The 24,120-nt window shown below is 45.8% G+C and overlaps 1 protein-coding gene across 2 annotated transcripts in view; it reads right to left on the bottom strand.

The window, feature by feature from the left end:
• Window positions 1-24,120, bottom strand: part of PALS2 (protein associated with LIN7 2, MAGUK p55 family member) — an 811,509-nt gene that overhangs the window by 190,674 nt on the left and 596,715 nt on the right. For both annotated transcript variants that reach the window (XM_078663456.1, XM_078663457.1), the window contains exon 9: window positions 9,981-10,049. In XM_078663456.1, coding sequence (XP_078519582.1) covers window positions 9,981-10,049 — 69 coding nt within the window. The remainder of the gene's footprint in view (window positions 1-9,980; window positions 10,050-24,120) is intronic.

Raw genomic sequence — 24,120 nt, 5'->3', positions numbered from 1 at the left:
CTGCTCCTTGTCACCTCTCATGTTTGCCCTGAAACTGGAACCATTAGCAACCTCTAAGCGGGCTATGTTCTATTGTATGTTGCAGCTCCATCAGCCTCCATCCGTAGGAACCTTCATATTTTTGCAATTTTCAGTGCACATTCAGAGTACACTATTAATTGGCCAAAATCCATACTATATATGCTTCAGGGCCCTTTACCACGGATGCCCGAACGCATTACCGTTACGGTTGCAACTGAAATACATATATATCTATACATCTATCTATCTATCTATCTATATATATATAAACAAAGTCCTGTGAGACTGGCTCACCGCGTGTGTCTCTCCTCCAGGTACAGATCTCTCAACACCAAAATTCAGTGAGATAAAGTGCTTTATTTTCTCCTCACCATCAGCATGACGCGTTTCGGCTGTGTAACCACAGCCTTGATCACATGGCCTCAAATCACCAATGGGGGTGTTTTTATACTGTGTTCATTGTGGTAGTCAACAAACATGGGGGTAATAGACATAAAAGATATACTAATGCGGACATTCACGATATATGTACATTGAAAGGCACAATATTCTTCAAGGGATTATTAATCTAAACAGATACTCACTATCCCTGAATGCAAATTAATGATAAAGGTAAAAATCAAATACCAGAAAAAATTATTATGTATGTATACACATTGCAAGAACAAATTCAAAAAATTATTTTGCAAGTGCCTGCCACATACTTAATACTGTCTAACAGCCCAACTTGGGTACTACACAAGTGTGTATAATCTAAACCATATACACCCAAGAGGGGAAATAACAAACGAATGTATCATCCTATGTATCAAAATTGTCCGAACCCTCATGATGTTGTCATAACAACTGAAGATGTAAAAAGTGCTCAAATTAAAAAGTGCATAAGTTCAGCGCCATATGTACAAAGTGATAATGCATTGTGTACTGTAATTAATCACATATAATTATAGCAACTGTACATGCGCAAATATTTTTTCATCTTTCATGTATATATACACAGTTATAAACACAAAGCAAAGCTGCTGCTGCTATAAGATTGCTGAAGCCATAGTGACTTAAGTAGTGATGCAGTATAATGAGTTCAAAATAACTTATGCCACTACCCGGTAAATACAGATCACAATTAGAATCAGAAACAGAAATCACAGTCCAAACAGAAAATAAGACTAAGAATCATACTGCCAGAGAAAACAAAACCAACATCTGACTGAGAGGGTTCCTAGGTCTAAGAGAGTGACATGTAGGCTGACTACTATACTAATATATATATATATATATATATATATATATATATATATATATATATATATATATATATATATATATATATATATATATATATATATATATATATATATATATATATATATATATATATAGAGAGATATATATCTCCCTGTAACCCTCCAAATTTTAGGACATCAATCTCAAGGTCCCCCTGACCAGATTCCATAATGACGTGCTCCATTGGCGGTCCCTGACCCTTCTGGGCAGGGCACCGCTGTTTAAAATGTTGGTGTTACCCCGATTTTTGTAGGTGTTACAGAACACCCCCTATACAGTCCCTGATACATACTTTACAAGCATAGAGAGCAAAGTTAAATCTCTTTTATGGGACGGGAAAAATCCACGTTTCCTGACTCACAAAATGACGAGAGGGATGATACGACGGGGTATCGCATAGCCTGACCTCAAACAATACTATTGGGTCTCCCAGCTTGCAGTTATTAATCAATGGGTCTATGCATCGCCATCAGAACCGGCGTATCAGACAAATGGGTAATGAGTCCGGGTGGTTATCGAAGGGCACTTTATTCTAACCCCAGACGTCAATGCCATACAGGTGCCACTGCCACAACAGTTGCAATCTGGCATCGGGTCTCAAAAACACTGGGGTGGCACAAGAAAATAACGCTGACTACTCCTCTATGGGAAACCGAGCAACTTGGCACGTTTAGTGAATGCCATAGGTTTCGACAAATAGGATGTAATCTGCATCTCTTCCGTTGGCGACCTTTGGAAACGAAACGACAGTCCCATTTACCGACCTACAAGCAGAATACCAACTGAATGAATCAGAGACATTCGGATATTTGCAAATATGCCACGCCATAACTAACGCTGTGACAAGCAGCGAGACTCTGCCCGAGGCATCCCCATTAGAAGATAGGCTCCTAACGGAGCCCATGCCACAAAGCAATATCACTTACATACCGTAAATTAATTAATAACAAGCCGGACCCGCTAATACATCTCCGGCAGGTGTGTGAAACAGACATTAGGTATTTAGAAGATGACGACTGGCAGGAGGCACTTTTTTCCCCTCAAAGAGGTGGCTATCCCAATGCCCCTTCGGTTATTCCAACTAAAAATCCTGCATAGAACATATCTCTCCGCAAACACACTAGTTAAAATAGGACAAAGACCTGATCCGGAGGGCCTTAGACAGTGTTCTGGGGAAGGCACATTTTTTCATACAATCTGGGATAGCCCAAACATCCGCTCATACTGGGAGAGAATTCTCACCACACTTAAGGAGGTCGGTGGGACGGATATCAACAGCTCTCCACGACTGTCAGTTAAACATATGGGAGGCCACTGACCTAACCCAGACCAAGCACACGACGGCCTAACTGGGATTCACCCTTGCAAAGAGAAACATTGCTCAGATGTGGGGGACTGGAGAGTTGCCGGCGTATCGAAGGTGGGCAAATGACATGGATAGTGCAATGATTGCAGAGAAAGAGGTATTTCAACAAAGAGGCTGTCCTAAGGAATGGGATAAAAAATGGGCCAAATGGAATGTATCGGGAGGTGATTTGTGTGTTTACCCAGCGGAGGAACTGCGTAGTGCAAGAGTGGGCATTGATCTTCACTCGAGCTAGCGTCGTTTGGATAGTATGCTCAACCTGTATAGCTACATTTGATCAGTACTGTGCTAATGTCATCTTTGAATGCTATATGGCATCGCATTTTACCTCACTGTACTGTCACAACTGTTTAATAAAAAGATTATATAAAAAAAATAAAAAGGCCTTTTTTGTCCTTGTCTGTCATGATGAAAAAGGGAACAGACCAAAAAAGTAGAGTAATCTGTTGAAAAAAGTACTGAAGAATTCTCTCAAAAGTAGTAATAAGGAAATAACTGAGCAGAGCTCAATGGAGACTCCCTAGCACAACATGCAGTAGAAAATCTGAAGGTCGGAGGTTCTCTAGGGGAGAGTCTAAGGGGTGAGGCTGATCTGAATGGTTGTTTATTTTATTTGGTCTCTTTTACAAAAAGAGGTGGATAGGTTACAAAACTGGAAAGGGCCTACGCCTGTTTTCTAGTTTGTAATGGCTTTGCATTGTTATTTTTATATACCAGGGACTCCCAACTCGACGACGGGGAAGATTCAAGCATGTGAATCTATGAAAGTTTCCAATACTGGAGAACTAAAGTTACAGTTAAGCAACTTTTTTCTTTGTCAGCACTGGATTTTGGTGTTCCAATACTGGAGTAAGCAGTCTATTTATTTCAGCCATGATATCGTATGTGCATAATCCATTTTTAAACAATCCCTTAGCACAACTTAATTCATTTTTACACTATCCCTTTTCCATATTGAATGCCATAATAAGGAAGCCAATCTAATTGAATCTCAAAAGTAAGGTAAACCTAATTCACTATGACAAATATAGTTTGCGCAGCTTTGGGGCACCAATAGAAATCTTTCACAAAATGCGTCCTCTATGCGCTGCAGCGATTCTACATCCACTATATCCCAAATCGCTGCTCCATAAGTTTCAATAGCCTTTGAGTTGGCGAACTAAATCTTTAGGATCTTAGGAATAGGTTTTGACCCTAGTCTTTTTGAAAAAAATAAAGATTGCAGCAATGCCTTTTTCTAGGAGGGTAACACTATTTTGCACCATGTCCTTCCAAGTTAATTTACAGTCAAAAAGGACCCTTAAGTAGGTGTTTCTAACACTTCTACTCTTCTGTTAGCTATATGTAATTTTGGGGATTTCTTGAGCGGGCCCCTGCAATTAGCACGAACGATTTAGACTCGTTGACAGATAGGTCCAGGCTAGCCATAAACTTTGTATACTCCTATGTAAGTCTCTGCAATACCTGGGGGGGTCTTGAATAAAAGCACTACATCTGCATAGAGGAGTAATAGGAGGGGGGCTACCTCAGCATATAGAAAAGGCAGTCATTTGCCAATCACTTACTGACTAGTCATCGATATGTTCTGCGGTACCTATGCACTATTTCGCAAAAATACCACAGCAACAGATATTACCAAGTTAAAATACCTTATAACTTAAAAAAAACATACCTTCCCTACCAGTAGTACCCCCAAAGGATCATCTACGCACCAGAATGTCTAATCCTGCCAAATTTCATGTAAATTCAAAAGTATATGGCAAAATGTCTTGTTGGCAAAAAGAGTTTTGGGACACCCCATCCCCTTTTAATCTTTGCACCCCCTTGACCAATCACCGCAAACTTTGCGTCATCTGCCAATGCAGAAGGGCGAATAGGTATACAAGGTTTCGTGGAAATGAATCAAATGGCTGCAAAGTTATCAATGGTGAAAAATCTGAGGCATTCCGATCTGTGGTAACCTTAACTATAGAGTGGCTACTGCCACTTTTTTATTCCATATATATGTGAAAAAGGCCGGTGCCTTGGCCGAAACGCCAAATTCAGTGGTTTAGAGGATTTGGTGTCCTGTGCTGTGTCAGAGCCTGTTCTACCTTGTCCAGTCCAAGGTACAACAGGCTCTGACACAGTCAATATGCTGCAAGTGAGCCTCACATACTCCATGAGGTTAGGGTTGCCAGACATCTCTTAAGACCTGAAATGAAATAAAGGCTTTAATAGGTGTTTCTTCTAAAATAGAAAAATGGTAAATGCATTCAATGTACTTAAAAGACTCTTTTTTGCAGCCACTAAATCTATAGCTTAATTTCAAAGCTTTGCTAATTTTTTCCCAACCAGAACAGAATTCTATAATTAGAATCAGATGAAATCTTAAAAATTGTATTTTAATGGCAACTGAATATGCAAATATGATTGATAATGGATCTGTACAAATGAGTGAGACTAGCCACACCAGCTTTATATTTTCCACTCTTGCCGAGTATTCTCTATGGAACTAGGACAAGAATTTGTAGTCCTAGAAAACATCTGTCTACTGCTTTTTAGCAAAAGCTAATATGCAGGTGTAGAGTTGCTAATGTGAAAATCTGTTGAGTGTTTACAAGTTCACTTTCCCTTCAAACCCTTTTTTTCACCCAACCATGGAAGAAGTTTTACTTCTGCCATTTTCAACGGTAAATTTTCAACATTTCTCAGTAGGAAAAAAGATTGGAGAAGACCTACAATAAAAACCCAACAACAGGCAATTTAGTGGGTTTGCACAGTCTCAAAACGGCATTACAACCCTGGAACTATTGCTTAACGCTACCTCCAGCCCCAGTATGTCGATCTGCAGGAAGTGGCTAGAATTCAAACCCTACTCTAGTATGACCCCTAGCATAATTCGAGAGGGTAATATCAGAGCTTTTATATAAGAATACTGCTGCCATTATTTGACACTGCAGTATGTGGCACCAAAGGGACAATTCTTTTTTTTTACTGGAAAAGCAAATATTATGAAGCAACGTGTCCCATGGACAAGTAAATATTTTATTAAATTCTACAGACATGGGTGGACGATCCACGGTGGAAGCTTTAATTTGTTGACAAACGTCACAACAAACGACATATGTTTTGGCCTGTTGATAGAAGCCATGCCATCAATAAAGTTATAGTAGCAGCGAAATTGTGGATGCCACACCTGCATGAGCAGAAGCATCGCCTTTGTGTGCCGCTATCACTAAAGCTAGTATGGGGTCTTGGTTGGGAATCAATCGATCACCAACTCCTGGAATAGTTGTTCACTCAGGTGGGAGGCATATTTAGATAGAAAGCTCTTCAGTAAGGGGGTACCATCTTCATTAGCATTGCAGCTAAACTATCGGTATATTTTCGTTTTAGAATGAGAAATTGCAGCAACCGTGGCATCGCAACAGCAGATTTGGCAGCTTCTTTAGCCAAAGAATTCCCTGTGTGTGCTTCTGCATGCTGAAGACTCAATGCATGTATAACATGAGCCTGTGGCAACCTATCTCCGGGGTCTGCTATTTCAACCCACAGCATTTTATGTTTGATTGTGTTCCCTTTAGAATCTTGAACCCATCTGACAACAGGATTGTAAATTATCATTAAAGGACTGTATTCGGTTTATTTCAGGACCCATACGTTCGAGTGAAAGAAGAAAAGCTTTGAGTTCAGTCAACTGCACAGTGGAGTCTCCTAAGGACTAAGTGTAAGTTTTTTGTGGTTGGAATATTATGGCCAAGATCACACCAGCAACGGTGGCACACGTTACCAAATAGTGCTATTTAGGGCTTATAGAAGGCCGATCTGAACCATCAGTGTAAACAATCTGTTTATACTGTTCAAGAGGTAAGACCAAATTGGACAGGCAATGAACATGCTCATACTGCAAGGATTCTTGTGTCTGTAAAGACGGGTCACAGAAAGTCTACATCAACAGCTATTAAGGATGTTTCCCACTGTATCCATCTAGGATGTAGAGCTTTAGCATTCAGAATGCAAGCCTTTGTGACAGCCTCTAAGGCTCGCACAGGAGTAACAACAATAATGAGTTTATTTTGTGCAAGTGGCCATTCCTTAAGATCACTCCTCTGCACTGCAGACAGTATTTTTTCAGTGGAGGCAGAAAGCATTTCCGCAGTGGAATATAAATGCAATTTATATGCCTTCTGTACTGTCTCACCTTCGTTAAAAGTGATATAGGTTAATCCAATTGCACCCAGAGAAACATGAATGACTAGGTTTGTGGTATTTACAAGTGTATGTAAGTGATGTGGCGAGCAAGTCAGATTGTAAAGATTTGAGTGTACCCGTGTGTTCTGATGTCTAAGTGTATTGGAAAATTCAGGATGTATTAATTCATATAGTGATTTAATGTGTTGGGCATAATCAGGAGGGATTATGTTCCTTTCCCTGTAAGCATCTGTTCTTGGCATGTAGTACTGTAGAGTTACATGCTGTGCATAAGTCCACCATCTAGTATTGGTCTCATGTGATTACAAGTTATTGTTTCAAAAAGTGTTCTTCAAAACATGAGGCTATGTGACTCCTTTTAGTAATACTGCGCATGGTCATCGACTCCACTGCCAGATTGTCTTGCCACAGATAGGTGAGAATGGAGTTTTAGTATGCATCAGTAATGTGATGTCCATGCACGTAATGTGATATAAAGTATGTAAACTGCAACCTACACAGGTGTTTTGGGGAAGAGAGAGTGCACATGTGAATCTATATCATTACATGCCAAGAACAGATGATTACAGGGTAACAATCCATTTGATTCACAGTCGGATATAGAGGAGGTCTTTGCAAAACATCTACAAGGGATCTACACTGCCCCTTCCCTGAGAAGAAGTTGGGGGGGATGAGGGCTTACCTTGGCACGATAGATATGCCATGCCTGACTAGGAAGGACAGAGAAGCTCTGGATGCACCATTAACCAAAGATGAAATTATAGCGGCAATGAAAACAACGAGGACCATGAAAGCGCCGGGTGTGGACGGCCTACCGGACAAATTGTATCACACTAGGCAGGGTGATCAAGCTGAACGACTACTGGAAGTTTATAATGAGGCATGTGAGAGGGAACTGTTGCTAGAGTCGATGAGGGAGGCATTAATAGTCATGCAACCCAAACCTGATAGGGACAGGTCAGAGGTTTCCGCTTACTGCCCTCTTTCTATGTTAAACGTGGATTTGAAAATGTTAAGTGAAATACTGGTCACAAGACTATTGCCCCATTTACCACAATTGATCGATAAGGAACAATGCAGATTCATTCCAAGCACGAACACTTTACATAATTCATGCAGGCTCTCTCTCGTAATGCACTCCCCAACTTTGCAATTGGATCAATATGCACTAGCATTACTGGACATCGAACAAGCTTTTGATTCAATAACATGGGATTTGTTTTGGCTGGTTCTACTTAAAGCGGGTGTGGGGGATACCTTTATTAAATTAATTCAACTGCTGTATAGTGACACTTCAGCCATGGTTCGGGTGGGTGGGACCGTACCGAGGAGATTTGGGTTGTGCCGGGGGAAGCGCCAAGGATGCCCCCTCATGACACTACTTTTTGCAATGGCTGTGGTGCCACTTGCTTGCCGCCTAAGGACGAAGCTGCAAGGCTGGGGCATACAGGTTGAGGAGACCACCCACGTGGTCTCCCTTTACGCAGATGATGCACTAATACAGATCAGAAGTCCCAGACATTCTGTCCCCATCATGCTAAAAATTGACTGAATTTGGGGAACATACTGGACTAAAAGTTAATCGTAAAAAGTTCATACTATTCCCCTTGGGGACCCTAGCGAGGCATCTGGATACAGATATCCCTCCTGGATCTTCCCTGGGAGACCAAGATGGTCCGTTATCTGGGTCACCCACGCAGCACAAGTCTTTGAAAGGGCGAATCTGGATAGGATTACAGAAGACTTGAAGCATAGTATACATTTCTGGAATACATTGCGGCTATCCTTAATGGGTAAAATAGCCTTAATTAAAATGGTCATTCTGCCCAGACGTCTGGATCTCTTCCATGGGACCCTATTTGACATCCCGAAACGTGTTTTCACTTTCCTAGATAAACTGATAGTAGAGTTACTGTTGGATACAGGCAGACAGAGGGTTAGTTTAGCAACATTGAGATGCACCTGGAGTAGGGGTGGGTTGGAGGTCCCATGCTTGGAGTACTACTTCCTAGCCTTGCAACTTCAACATGCAATCCATTGGTTGGATGACCATGAAAATTGGGAGCGCAGGCTATTGGGGGATCTGAGCAGACAATTCTCACTCCCCGAGGCCTTAATGATGGGATCAAAAGCACCGACTTGGTTGCCCCATCTAGTCCGTATGGTATGTGGAGCCTTTAAGCGAACAGTTAAGACGGTCCTGAGGAGAGAGACATGCGCACCGGACATGAATATTTGGACTCTGCGCCCATTCAAACTTATCAACAACACTATGTCCCTACGAATGTGAATGGAGAACGGTTGCGAGATATTGAGGGATCTCTACCCCACAAAACAGTTTATAACTATAACGGATGCCTTTGAGACGTTTCAACTAGGAAATGGGTAGTTCTTGCATTATGTAAAAATAGCAGCAACAGCACCAGAGATTAGCCATGGGTTCCCGGAGGCCCCTCCAGCCTCCCTTACACTGGAAACATTACTGTCAATGTCTGGAGGTCAGAAACTGATATCACATCTCTATAGAGCCATGAGGGAAGATACTCCAACGAGCGTGCTCCCAGTGCAGAATAAATGGGAGTCCCAATTGGAGGTGCCTCTTGACACACAAAGGTCCACCTCCACTAATGCCCGGTTTAAGCTACTCCAATACAATATAATCCATCAGGTCTACCTGACACCCAAACGACTCTATGCCATAAACCCTGAGAAATCATTAGGTTGCCTTAGATGATGGGGGCAAGTAGCCAATTTCGTGCATCTCACCGTAATACTGTATAGAACTGTGAAACTCACTCACTACGAGTACTGAGCAGGGTGGTGGGAAGGGAGGGGGGTGAATGCAGAATGATCAGTGACATGTACTAAGTAGGTGAGATTGCACAATTGGCTCCAGATCGTTATAAAATGTACAATGTATTGTTCACTGAAATGCTAATAAAAACTATACATAAAAAAAGAAAGCAGAGGAGGTTTACACAGTGAGTGAAGAAGACTGATTAGTGACCGAGAAAAACATTACTTATTCAAATCTTGACTTAACTGTAGATGGAAGAATAAACTGTTGATCTTAGGAATGTTTACATTAAAATTAATTTTGTTACAAATATATTACCTGCATTTCTCGTTGTGAGGTACATCATCTTTTTCTTTTTTTTGCTGGTTATTGTGCCACAGAACTGTCCTAACATTTAGAAAAAAAAGAAAATTGTTTAATTCCTGAATCAACTGCCAAAATTATCATTGTAGTCTACAATTTAGTGAACATTAGAGATGAAAGACCGTTACATGCAAAGAAAGAGCTTAGACAAGTATTCTCCATATATGATACCAATATTCTTATTCGTCCCTAACGTGGTTAAACACTTATTGAACCCTTCGGTCTTACGGAATAGCAAGTATTGGAGAGGAAATGAAACGAAGAAATTACGCTACAGCAGACATCGGTATAACACTATATAAAATGGTAAGTGGGGAAAGAGCAGGGCAGGCCCAAATCCTATGCTGATGAAAGAGAGGACTGCATGACCAGAAAGGTCTTAGTTAATAGAAAACCCGTGTTTGTGAGCCTGAAGGAATTTAACGTCTCATCACACAAACACATATTCTGTTGTCCTAGTAAATTAAGAATGTGACTTGGAGAATAAGAGCAGGAGATTGAGTTAGCAAAGTGTACACAGAATCTGATAAGAAGTCTTGGGAGCAGAATGATAAAAACACACACATGCATTCAAAAAAGTAAATACATGGTTTGACTGTTAGAATTACAAATAAGAATATGTAGGAAATCGGTTCAGAGTTTAAGGACACATGTGATGTGATGTATTCTGTAACAAATATGTAACTGCTGAGTAACCTATTATTTTACGTTTTTCAAGAATAATTGTTCATGATGCCATTAAAGAGGGTGCCTGTGTGCAGCAAAGAGAGACCAGTTGTTCACCTGCGTGGAGATAGCTACTCTCTCTGCCACGACAGTAAACCTGCTTTTACCTTGCCAATAGTAGCCTGTTTTTCTTTATCTCAGTTTTCCCTGCAACATTTTCTCAAGTTTCACAAAGCTGCATCAGCAGGAAAGAAAACCCATATGGGCAAGTCACTTGTAGTAAACGGTATCTTGCCTTCCTTACACTATTAGAAATACAATTTAAAGTACATTTGACGAAAGACAAGCTTGCTGCAGTGACAACCCTCTCAATCCCACTAAGATTAGAGTTCATGTTAGTGCTGGCTTTAAAATAGGAGGGCCTATGCAATGATTGGCAAAACACAATGTTATTGTTTTTTTGAAAAAAAAAGGGGGGGGGGGGAGAGAGGTTGATAGTTAAGAGCCAAGAATGTTTTTTCCAATAAAATATTTAAAACACCTGTGACGGACCAGCGTTACAAGTGTATATTCACCAATTTTCAAAATTCCAAATACGTTAACTTCGAGGAGAAGGCTTTTTAAGGTTTGGTACAGACTGAGTTATAAATCAGTTAACATCGTTTTTGATTAAATTTTAACAACAAGTTGGCATTTGGGGGCCGTGTCCTGACAAGATGGTCTAGTAGACTTCTCTACCGGCGGTCCCATAGACAGGTCAGCAATCCGCCACTATACTACAGTATGCAGTCTACTCTACCATTTACCATGGATGGGCAGTAACACCTGCCTCCCCCTGGTACTGTACGGACGTCGAGGACTGCCACTCACAAGGGAAGAACCCATAACAAAGAAATGCTCCATCGGATTTGGGGTGTCACCTGGATCATAAGGGTACTCCAGAAGCGGAAGCCCTGTTAGGGACAACACAGCACACGCATGAGACACTAAAAGACTAGGGGGTGACTGGCACGGACCCAGAACAAAGAAGGAGCCGGACGAGACCATGCGGCCTGGAGGTGAGGCTACGTAATCGCTGTCTATCAGTGAGAGGGCCGCAGATGGGATGTCCGGTGGCACCTGCGGGAGCAGGGACCTTTAGAGATGCGGACGGAGGCCCGCGGGGCTCACCTCTGACTCGGATGTGCGACCTTTGGGGGACAGTGCATACGTCCTCAGAAGGGATTTCGTCCGACACTGGCCTGTGCCCGGACCCCGGCACTCACACAACACGAGAAGCAGGCTATGTGGCGGAAGACGGAGTGCCAAGAGGTAAAGGGTTGATGCTCCAGGACCGCGGAGGACAGAGGCGGGGAGGCCCATTGGCGGGTTACTGAAGACCAGCCAGCTCTGGGAGCAGAATAAGTTTGGCAGACACAGCGGAGGGCCCGCAGTGGGCAGATCTCAAAAAGCAATAAGTGGCACCCAAAAAATACTTCTACTAAGGGGCTCCACCTGATTGCCGCAGCTCCTTTGATTGCCAACAGCAACAAATTAAGTGGCCTCGTTATCATGATTATGCACCGCATCCCCTGGTTATATGCTAGTGAGTTGGGGCTGCAGTCGCTTAAGGGGGAACCACACTGGACACGAAGGATACCCCCAAATCAATATTAATAAGCAGACGAGAGTGGGAGTACAATTAACAGACTGCCAGTACCCAGGAGAAGATAAATAGCTAATGGGCACTATGTGATATACCCTACAGGCGCTGTGGGGAGGCTGAATTGGGCGGCTTAGCCACATTACACCAAAACGGTGAACAAGAAGGGCCCCAAAACTCAAGCTAATACAATTAAAAAATATGCACCACCCCTACTTCAGGGACCAGAAGCCAGGGAAGAGAGCGCAACAGGGGGATGGCTCAACAATTCGGTGCACGTGGAGCACTCTTCCCCCCCCCCCCTCTCCTCCCCTCCCCCAGACGTATCGCAGGTGATCCAGTCTATCAGGGATGACATGGTGCACAGAATATATTTGCCATCGACATGAATCTGCTCAGTTGGGATCTATGAAAGGTGGTTGAAAGGGTGACCATCAAAGAGCAAAATGTGGACACACTTGAAAGGATACATGCCTTCTTAAAACGATACTGGGTGGTGGCCTGTTTACATGAGACACATATTGGGGGATACTGTTCTGAGCATTCGCAGGAGATGGAGAGGGCAGCTATATGCCATCTCGTATTTCGAATTTGCAAGGGGGGCACTTATATGGATGGTGCCCGCAATCCCCTTTCAACACATTCACCACGTGCTGGACCCAGAGGGTCGGTACGTGATGTTGCATGGAAAATGGGAGGGAAGGGAAATATGCATTATTAACGTCTATGCCCCTAACTCAGATTGCCCAATTTGTTTTCCGGCGGTCCTGAAGGCGGCGTTGCCCTATATATTGGGGAAAGGGAGGAGAGATTATCCTAGCAGGAGACTTTAACTGTGTCTTTGATTAATCGTTAACCAAGTAGCCCCCACAAGATAATACTAAACCTCAAATTTTGGCTCTCTGCGGGTGCAGGGACTACAGCTTCGGGTTGAATGGAGGGCGCGTAACCCACTCAAAAGAGTGTTTTCCAGTCATACTCCTGTGATTAACACCTTTAGCCGTATAGATTACTGTTGTCTTTCATCCGAGCTGTCTGCTGCGGTAACTGAGGTGTCCTATTTACCCCATTATTTGTCTGACCATTCGCTGGTTCTGCTTGGCCTAAAGCGTGGTGAGGGACGCTCGGCGATACCACAATGATGACTTAGTGCTGAGGTGTTGAAGGGCCCCCCATTTCCCATTTGCTGTGGCAGTCTCAGTAACCATAGCCCAATAATATGAGCAAAATTGGGCGACAGCATCTAGTAGATCAATGGAGTGGGAGGCCATGAAGGTGGTAAAATGGGGGTGGGGGGTTTGCATAAAGACAACATATGGGGTACGACAACAACTAGAACGAGATATCCAAACACAAGAACGACAGTTGAGTAATATAGAGAAGACCCTAGACACAACTCCCCAAGCGATGGGAAAATGGTGCTCCACCCGGAAGCCTTTAACATAATCCTGGCGCATACTGGAAAAATGTACGTATGCAGCGTATCAAGAGTGACTCCACATGGAGGGGGATTAGACGGGTGCACTCCTTGCGAGACTCGTCAAAACAGAGACTGATATACTCTAAGGAATAAAGTTGTTGAAATAGTATGCACTCAAAGGGCAATCATTCACACTTTAGCTGGTGGACACCTAGCTGCAGCATACCAGAATAAAAATTCCCATTCCCAAATAAACAATACGTGCTTTTTTAGATACAATAGATCTGCTAAGACTAGAACAAGTGACAGCAGATACTCTTGGGCACCTATCACAAAGCAAGAAATAATAGCTGGCATCAGAAGTCTTAAACCGGCAAAGTGCCCCGGAAGTGATGGACTTGCAGCAGAATTTTATCAATGGTTTGCCCTGTTGCTAGCAGATCGCCTATTTGAAATGTATAATGAGTCACTGGAGAGACGGTCCTTGCCAACATCCCTGCAGGAGGCGGTGGTGACTATGATACTGAAGCCAGACAAAAAACACCCTACTATCGGTCTCCCACAGACCAATCTCACTTTTAAACGTAAGACGCTAAGCTCCTGAGCGGGATATTGGCGGCACGGTTGCTGCCGTATGTGCCCAGCTCATACACCACGATCACGGCAGGTTTATACCAAGGCGGAACACTACTCATAATTTACGAAGACTGGCACATGTATGGCATGCCCCACGCCTAATGACCGAGGACTGGGCACTGGCAATGCTGGATATCGAGCAAGCGTTTGATTCAGTGGAACAGGCATATGTCTGGTCGGTCTTGTGGAGGATGGGTTTAGGGTTGGGGTTCATTCAGTGGGTCCAATTACACTATACAAATCCAACATCCCGGGTACGACTTTGTGGGATGGTGTTGGAACAGTTTACATTAACAAGGGGCACCCAACAGGGTTGGCCATTGTCCCCGCTCCTATTTGTGAAGGCAATGGAGCCTTTGGCAGTGAATCTAAGAGAGAAAATGGGAGGGTTGTGAATTCACTTGGGGGACACTAACTATGTGATCATATTATATGCAAAAGATACACTGATATACCTACACCAGCCAGGTAGGGCGGTGTCGGTGCTTCTCGGGGAGCTGGGGGAATTTGGGGCACTCTCCGGACGCCGCATCAAACCAGGAAAATCTAAACTGATCCCGATGTGAAAATTGGCAGGGGTATCTGTGTATGACTTGCCGGCTGTGGGACTGCCTAGGGCATCTGAAGGTGTAAAATACCTAAGAGGTTGGTTGATGCATACAGCCTCTTTATAACTAGAGAATAACATAGGCAGGGTAGTAGAAGGCATCCATAAGATTTTGGAAATTACCCATGTCCCTGATGGGAAGGGTAGCGATCATAAAAATTATCATTTTGCCTTGCTGCTTTTACGCCCTCCAACACTCCTTTTACAGGGTCCCAAACCAGTACTTTTTAACTTTAGACAGCCTCCTGGTAGAACTCTTGTGGGGAAACAAACGAAAATGCATAAAACTAGACACACTCAAGAGAAAATGTGAAGATGGAGGAATGGTGGTACCTCGCTTAGAGCTATATTATATGGCCTCACAACTCCAACACGCAGTCTACTGGTTAGAGGAAAACGATAACTGGGAGAGGCAGCTCTTGGCAGGCACACATGGAGGACCCGCGCGGTCCTCCATAAGCTTGGAGCAGGAGTCCCCAGGTCCTACCCATACGTTATTCACCAAATGACTACAGTCTGACAGACAACAGTCAAAAAAATTATTGGGCACGCACCATATGCCCCGGATATGCCACTGTGGATAGTGAAAACCTTTAAGAGAATAACAGACTCAATGTCCACCCATAAATGGGTAGATGGAGGATGTCTCACAATGGGAGACCTTTACTGCAAAGAATAGTTTATATCTCAAGAGGCAGCTGAGGTCGCCTTTAATCTGGGGTCTGGACAATTCCTACAATATGGGAAGATTGAAGCAGTGGCCCACGAATGAAGGCCCTCCTTCCCTGAGGAGCCTGTCGGTACCTTGGTACTAAAGACAATGCTCTTCATGGCAGGGGGCCACCGACTGGCAGTAAACATCTATAGAGTATTCCGAGATTACTTTCCTGCAGGGACCCTCCCGATACAGACAAGATGGGAGGAAGTGATAGATGAGTCCATATCAGAAAGAGAGTGGTCGAAAATACATGAAGGAGCAAAGAGGATAAGCTTCAATGCTCAAGTTAAACTGATACAATATAATACCATACACCAAGCATACCCAACACTGTCAACTCGAAGTAAAATATCCCCAGGGCGCACAAACACATGCCCCAGATGTGGTGAAATGGAGGCAAAATTCATACATATGATGTGGGAATTTCAAGCACTCAATCAGTACTCGGAGGACACATTGGACCAACTACACAGCCACAGGGTGGATAATTCCCAAGCCAATACGGTCTGTAATTTTGGGACTGCTACCCACGCCGAAATCCCAAAAACTAAGTATGAGATTTGTGTGGTTAGGTCTGGTGTTGGCAAAGAGGCGGATTGCAATCTCGGGGTTAAACCCACTTCTCCCAAAGAAAGAGGGGTGGCTGAAAGATAACTGTGAATGGGCGACAGCAGAATTAATTCACATGAAACAGGTTAGGAAATACGATAAGATTGAGCAAGATGCACAGGCATGGACAGCCATGATAGCGGATGCAAGAGACCCCCTCCCCATCCCCGCTGGTAGAAGAGACGGTAGTAGCGATGAAAGTGCAAACTGAGATGGCGATGACAGATAAAGGGCAGCGATTGCAGGGAACCCACACCATATACAAGTACTATAATCCCATACGACACACTCACTGAATATCAAGACCAAGACACGAACAGGGGGTGAGGAAGATGGAAGTTAGTATGGTTATGTTGACATAGACCTAATGGCCAGGACAATGACACCAATAACGATGACGCCAAAGGGAGACACCGTAAAGGATTATAAAGAAAGAAATGGAAAATGGACACGGTGTCAATCCGGTCTAAAAGCCTTGCTGTTATAACACCAAATGCCAATAAAGTTGTTTATTTAGGCGGGACGTTTCTTGGTTTCCAGTTTATCTCATTTTCTAAAATACAGCAAGATCTTTTGTGCCTATAATCCCAGACAAGAGATTACCACAGGCAACCAAATAACATTAATAAAGTGACATTACTCTTCGAGCCGTGGCAACCCATACCAGACTGATAGAAAGTAGATAAGTGGGAATATTATGCAAAATCACAGAATACCTTACACAAACAGGTCAAGTCTTTTTCTGTCACACCTAGGCAAGCAGGTCTACACTTTAATTCACAAAGCAGTGTTACAGAAATGCAGTTTATCTAGCAAGGATACTAATGCCCCACAAAAAGTTAACTTGTCAGGCAAAAAGCAATGAAGGTGCTTAAGAGGTTCAAAACACCATGGCGGCAATGGTCCAAAGTTCATCACGTGCACCAACAGTGAATTAGGTGTAATGCAGGAATGCAACAACAGATTGGCACTGTTCAAAAGCAGATGCGAAGTCAGACAGACTTATAGTATAGTATAGTTATAGTAGTCAACTTTCTCCCGATTTTTTAGATGAAATGAATGTTGGCATGAACAATATCCGAGAGTAAATCTCCAGAGATCGGGATGACCATAGACAATTTTAGACCACTTTCCCTCCCAGTCTACTACATTTCCCTCACGATTCGGGAAAAGGGCACAGTCTTATGCAGTGGATAACACAAGGCATAAAGATCGCAAAAGATCTTCGGAAAAAGAGTCCTGTCTGGGGCCCGCAGGGTACTGCAGTGTCCACCCAATAAAGAGCGCAGCCTGATGATTAAGCACGCCACCCACCTTGGTGGGTGAGGGCTTGTGCATCCTGAAAGGTCGGCGATCCAACACTGATCACTGACTCACGGGAGCCTGTGGCACAGCGGAATTGCACACATTTTTGTGCACATCGAGGGAGGATATCGTGATGGACGGCTCCCCTACTCTTTGGCTGTATGGATTTTGTTCTCCATTTTGAACTGTTCTTCACAAGGACCTGTCGGAGATGCATACTTCGCGATTTACTTAGTAATAAGTAAAATTTAAAATAAATGCAACAAAGAAAATCTGCACTCACTCCATGGCAATTTTTTTTGCTAGTGCGCCAGTTTGAATATATCAAAAATATTTGCTAAAATCAGACAAAAAATTATCATCACTGCATACAGAACATTTACAACACAGTCAAAATTCACAATCTCTTAACAAACAGCAATTGGGCGGCGAAAAAATATTCAGGTCATCATGCTCCAAGAATATGTCATCATACAAACATGCTTGTGCTCAGTGTGGTTTGTTCACAAAATCGAAAAGCATTAGAGTAAACCATAAATCGAAGCAGTGGCACATTTTTCTCCGAGTACCTGGTGAAAGAAGAATGCAGGGATCCTAACCAAGCAGTTAGCTCACACAAAATCAAAATCAACTGGACCCAATAACATGACAGTTGTAATCAGCTTAGTCAAGTAACTTGCTACAGTACAACTCTTCTGCTGGCAGCAGAAAAGTATGCTCTTTTTAATCCCACACCGTTCTCAAAAGATACAGGGAATTGGAGTTGACCACAAAGTAACATCTAAACTCAAGGAGACATAGGTCAATAGTCAAACCAGTAAAACATCAAAAACTCAAAAAGACAGTTTTAATTAGCAATGAGTGCAATATAAACGTTCTCACTTACAAAAGAAATACTTTGCTTGCAAAAACATGAAGCCATCTGCTATAACCACAAAATACTGATAGTATGGTTATGTTTTATATGTAATATAAAAACTTCAAATTGATTCGAGAGCTAATAACCTACTCTTCCCAGATAGGTGAAAACCTCAAACTCTAGCAGAGAGGATCACTGTGTACTGGTGTGGGTGGTTGTTGGACTTGGCCCTTCTGGCAGGTTCACCCCTGAACTTTTTGCCTTTTAATGTTACCTCATTATAGTGATTCCTGGTCCTTGCGCACTTTAGCACTGTGGCGCAGTGTAAAGTGTGTGTGCTCCCTGAGTGCGCGTGTGAGATTTGCCTGCCCTCCCATAGGAATGCATGGGGGATATGTGTGTCCATGGTAGTTCCTGATGTGTGGGGAGTGCAGACTCAAGTATGGTATGTGCGGACTCCGTGTGATTAAATGCCGCACGATGATGTGCGCGGATTTATTGTTTCTAGTGTGGAAGTGCACTTCTAGAAGTTGGCATGTCTGTGTAATAAAGGTGAAATGACTGTCTGGCTTGTGATTGGCTGGAGCTGGCTGGTGTGCCTGGCTCCAGGAGTCAGGATGGTCTGCCCTGGTGGTGAATAGAGAGATTGACAGCCAGATGGTTGGGAGGAGTGCACCTGGGACCTGAATAGGGCTGGGCTTTCCCTACACAATGCTCGCTCCGCCCCCTGTGGTGCGTCTGATGTCCCTAGCCTGGCCAGTGAATGGGGAAAGGGGCTGAGCACAACAGAGTGCTCCAGAACCAGCTGCGTCTGGTTTTCCCCCACCCTGCACCCTAGAGACAAAGGGATTCTGTGTATAAAAAAAGGCTGTGACCTCATGTTAAATTTTCTTGTGCTCAACTTGAATCTACCAGGGGCGTGCTGCTGCAGGGGCCATGGGGAAGGCTTGCTTCCCTGGGCCCTGCCCTGCCCCTGGATGCTGGAGGATTTCTTTGGGACCCTTCTACTTTTTGATTCCCAGGAGGGACCGCCATGGGGGCTGTCTCCTTGCTGGAGTGCCCTGTGTGCTGGCCCCTGGGACCTACATTGTCCCCCCTGCTTCCTAAAAGGCTTCTGGACTTTTTGCCTGCCAGCGCCTGGTAAGCGCTGGCCTCCCCACGCTAAATATCGCTTTTGCGCCGCCGGAGCGGCAATCCCTGTCTTGAGGGATTCCCGGCGAGGGGATTCCCCTGCCTTGTGCTCCTCGCAGGTGCCCACCCTGCATTATGCCTGCTTATTTTATTATTTCTGGAGCGGGTGCCCACCCCGCTTATTTGTGCGCCTTAACGGGTGCCCACCCCGTTTCTACTTTTAGTTTGTACTTCGAGGGTGCCTACCCCTCGTTATTGCCCCCGACAAAGAGATGCCTCCGCAAAACCGGAAGCCAGGCCCGCGCCCGCCTGACTGTGGGTGGGGCCTGGAGTGCGTCCCTTCCGCTTCCCCCTGCCTGGGGGAAGCCATTGCCCGCTTTTCCAGTCTTCTGTGTGGAGAGGGAGACCGGAGAAGCTGCCCGCCGCCAGCCTGGAGAGAGGAGCGCCCAAGAGACGCCAGAACGGAGCAGAGAAACTCAGCGCAGACGCCGCCTCCCAGCAGCCGGTGAGTGCGGGCGTCTCGGTGGGTCCCCAGTACGAGGGTAGAGCGGCCCCCGTTGTTCACCCACATTTGGCTGTGTATTTGTTCAGAGCCCACGAGGCTCCAACAACGGGGGCATTTTGCGGTCAGAACCCACAAGGGCTCCGGGGGCCATTGTTTCAGGAGTCCCCAGAGCGGGACCCCCACGTCAGGGTCGTTGTCGATTTCCGAATCCCCAGAGGGGGGACTCCAACGTCGGGAGCATTTGATTATTTCAAGCCAGAGAGAGTCCACGAGGTTCACAGTAGCTGCATGAGTTATAGCCTGCGGGCTCCAATGTTTCGGGGGCATTTCGGAGGGTAGAGCGGCCCCGGTTGGCATCGGGCCGCTCCCCCAGTGTGGCCGCATTTGTCCAGAGCCCACGAGGCTCCTGAGGGCCCGGTTGCTTATTCATAGAGCCTGCAGGCTCCCACGTTGTTTTGGGCACTACTACTAATTTTGAGAGCCCCAGAAGAGAGCCAGAAAGCACGCTGGTGCCAGGCTCAGTTCCCCAGCTGCCCAGCACTTAGTGGGCAGCTGCTACGTTTAGGCCATTGCCCAATCTTCTTTGGCTGCCTGCGCAGCCAGCCCAGACATTCTGGACATTGGGCCTGTGAGCGCCTGAGAGGCCAAGTTGGCCTGGGGTCAGTTCTGTGATCTTGTGCGCAAATGTGATACTTGCCTAATGTGATTTTTGCATCATATGCAATGCCTTTTTGCCTATACCTCTAAATGTATTTTTATGCTTAGGAGGTTGTTTTACCTAGTATAGTTATACCAGTAAGGTTGTGTTCCTGCGTGGTATATGCCCAAGGTGGCTAGAGTTGCGTAGTATGTACATACCTTTTACCAGTAATTACTGGTTGTGTTCTACAAGTGCTATTTTATGCTACAATTATCCTATGTTCTAAGTGCTAATTTCTACCAAGTGCTATTCCTGACAGTGGCCCATGTGGCCCTGTCCCATGTATATAATCCCCTGTAAATATTGCCCAGTGCCAGTTGGCACAGTGTACCTGTGTGATTATGACCTAATGTGTTTATGGTAATACAAAGGCTACTTTTATATATAAACTTGTGTTGAGTTCCTTTTATGGGGGGCCTGGGATGTTGTTGTTGGTGGGTGCATGTGCAAATACTTAAATTACATTGCCTCCGGGATCAGCCTTGCTGCTCGTGTCACGTTGCTAAGGGGGTGAGCAGGGGTTATCTTTGGAGTGTAACTTCCTTGCCCTAACTAGAGTGGTGGTTTCTGCCTGACTTTGGCGCAAGCCTCAGCCAACCAGAAATCCCATTTCTAACAGTGGTACCCTGGCCTTTCTGCAATTTGGACTACATTGAGACATGGTGTGCAATAATAATACTACTTTCAGTAGGTCACTTCTAACCTCACCCCTCCTTGTGTTAGCCCCCAGACTAGGCCCAGATAGAGGAGGACAGAGGCACAAGTTACTTACCTTCGGTAACGATATATCTGTAAGAAACAGTAGTTAGTATTAGATTCCTTACCTTAGAATATCCCCAGGCGTCAGACTGGATCCGGAAACTTTTGCGTAGCAGTACCCTTGCCCGTCGGTAGGCGTCATCTGCGGCTCCTCGTCCGTCGCCGGGATGACGTCACCGGAGTACTTAGATGCCGCCCTCGCGCGCTGACGTCAGTTCTTATACACAGCTTTTCCGCGCCAGAAACGCAGAGCCATGATAAAAAACAACACTGGTGCCATGAAACTAAGGCCCTGAAAGGGGATGACCTTAACCCTAGATGTCGGTTCGCAGAACGGGGAGGATAGGTGGGGCGGTAAGGAATCTAATACTAACTACTGTTTCTTACAGATATACAAATGGCCTCAACTGTCGCCGCTCAAACTCCACGCATGTAGGTGGAGAATGGACAGGTTCGGATGGAGGACCGTCCCCTGCTGCTGCAACAGAAGGTCCTCCTGAAGAGGCAGACTAAATCGGGGGATCGACAGACATGCTGAGTAGTTCTGGATACCAATATCTTCGTGCCCAGTCGGGAGTCACAAGGATAACTTGGGCCCGGTCATGCCTGATCTTCTTCAGCACTCTGGGCAGAAGTGGTATAGGCGGAAAGGCGCACAACAGACCGCAGCTAAACTCGCGACGAAAAGCGTCTCCGAGCGAGTGCCGCCTTGGAAATTCCAACGCGCAGAACTGATGACATTGCACGTTCTCTTCTGTGGCGAATAGATCTAACCAAGGCTCTCCCCACTGCTGAAAGAGGCCTTGCGCCACGTCCGAGTTCAGACGCCATTCGTGATACATCATGCACAGACAGCCAAGTACGTCTGTCCTGGCGTTCATAGAACCTGCCAGGTGTTGAACCACCAGGGTCACGCCCTGATGTTCCAGCCACTGCCAGAGGCGCAGAGCCTCCTGGCATAGGGTCCACGACCCCACCCCGCCCTGTTTGTTGCAGTACCACATGGCGGTGGTGTTGTCCGTGAACACCTGCACTACACTCCCCCGGACAGAGGGGAGGAATGCCTTCAGTGCAAGTCGGATCGCCCGCAGCTCCAGAAGGTTGATATGGAGCTGGGTCTCCGCCGGAGACCAGAGGCCTCTGATCTCCGCCTCTCCCATGTGGCCTCCCCAGCCCTGGAGGGACGCGTCCGTCACAACCACGTGCTCTGGTTGGGGTAGGGAGAGGGATCTGTCGCTGACCCAATCGCGGTCCGTGAGCCACCACTGCAACTGTCTTACAGTGCCCTCCGAGATCAAGACATGGTCGGACAAGTTGCCCTGATGCTAGGCCCATTGAAACTTCCGGTCCCACTGCAGAGCCCACATCCGCCACCGGGTGTGATGTACCAGAAGGATGCAGGAGGCCATCAGCCCCAGAAGCCGCAGCGTCAACCTGACCGAGACTCGGGATAACGGCCGAAAGATCGGAATCAGAGCCTGAATATCCCGAACCCGCTGTTCGGAAGGATAAACCCGAAACTGCACCGAGTCTAGAACTGCTCAGATGAAGAGGAGCTTCGGAGAGGGGCACAGGTGCGACTTCGGCACATTGATGGAGAATCCCAGCAGGTGCAGGAGGTCGGCCGTAGTCTGGAGGTGGCTGACGACTGTCTGGGGCGAGCCCGCCTTCAACAACCAGTCGTCGAGGTAGGGGAAGACTGAAACCCCTAACCTGCGCAGATGAGCTGCGACCACCGCCATCACTTTCGTGAACACCCGTCGGGCGCTGGTAAGGCCAAAGGGGAGCACGGTAAACTGAAAGTGCTCGTGGCCTACCGTGAACCACAGGTAACGCCGGTGGGCCGGCATGACGGGGATGTGAAAATAAGCGTCCAACGCTACCATCCAGTCTCCCGGGTCCAGGGCAGCCAAGACCTGAGCCAGTGTCAGCATCTTGAACTTTTCCTTCCGGAGGATGCCGTTGACGTTCCGCAGGTCCAAGATAGGGCGTAGGCCCCCTTTGCCCTTCTTGGGTACCACAAAGTAGTGGGAGTAACAACCACACCCTACTTCTGGCCCAGGAACGTGCTCGATGGCCCCCTTGGCCAAGAGGGCCTTAACTTCCTCTTGTAGAAGTTTTAAGTGATCCCCCGACACGCGGTGGTACTGCGGTGGCATGGCTGGAGGGGACGCCTCGAAGGGGAGGGATTAGCCCCTTCGGACGATTTGCAGCACCCACCTGTCCGATGTGACAGTGCGCCAGTGGTGGTGGTGATGGCGAACCCTGCCCCCCACTGTCGTCACATGGGCCTGAAAGCTTGGACTAGGAGGGTTTTGAGGCGGATGCTGCAGGGGCAGGTGTGGACTGGCCTCGCCGTTGTCCCTGACTGCCGCCACGGCGGTTTCCACGTTAGCCACCTCGCTGGATGGTAGTCTGCGGCCCGTGGCTGGCAGGACGTGTGGGGGCGCCCCTTCCTTTGCCACGAAAGGGGCGAAAGGCAGCCGTTTGCTGGCGCGGGGCCAAGAGGCTCAAGGACTTGGCCTTAGCCCTGGAGTC

This window comes from Lissotriton helveticus, chromosome 10 (genome assembly GCF_964261635.1).
Source record: "Lissotriton helveticus chromosome 10, aLisHel1.1, whole genome shotgun sequence".
Taxonomy (NCBI): domain Eukaryota; kingdom Metazoa; phylum Chordata; class Amphibia; order Caudata; family Salamandridae; genus Lissotriton; species Lissotriton helveticus.
This window is presented reverse-complemented; position numbering and strand designations above follow the sequence as displayed.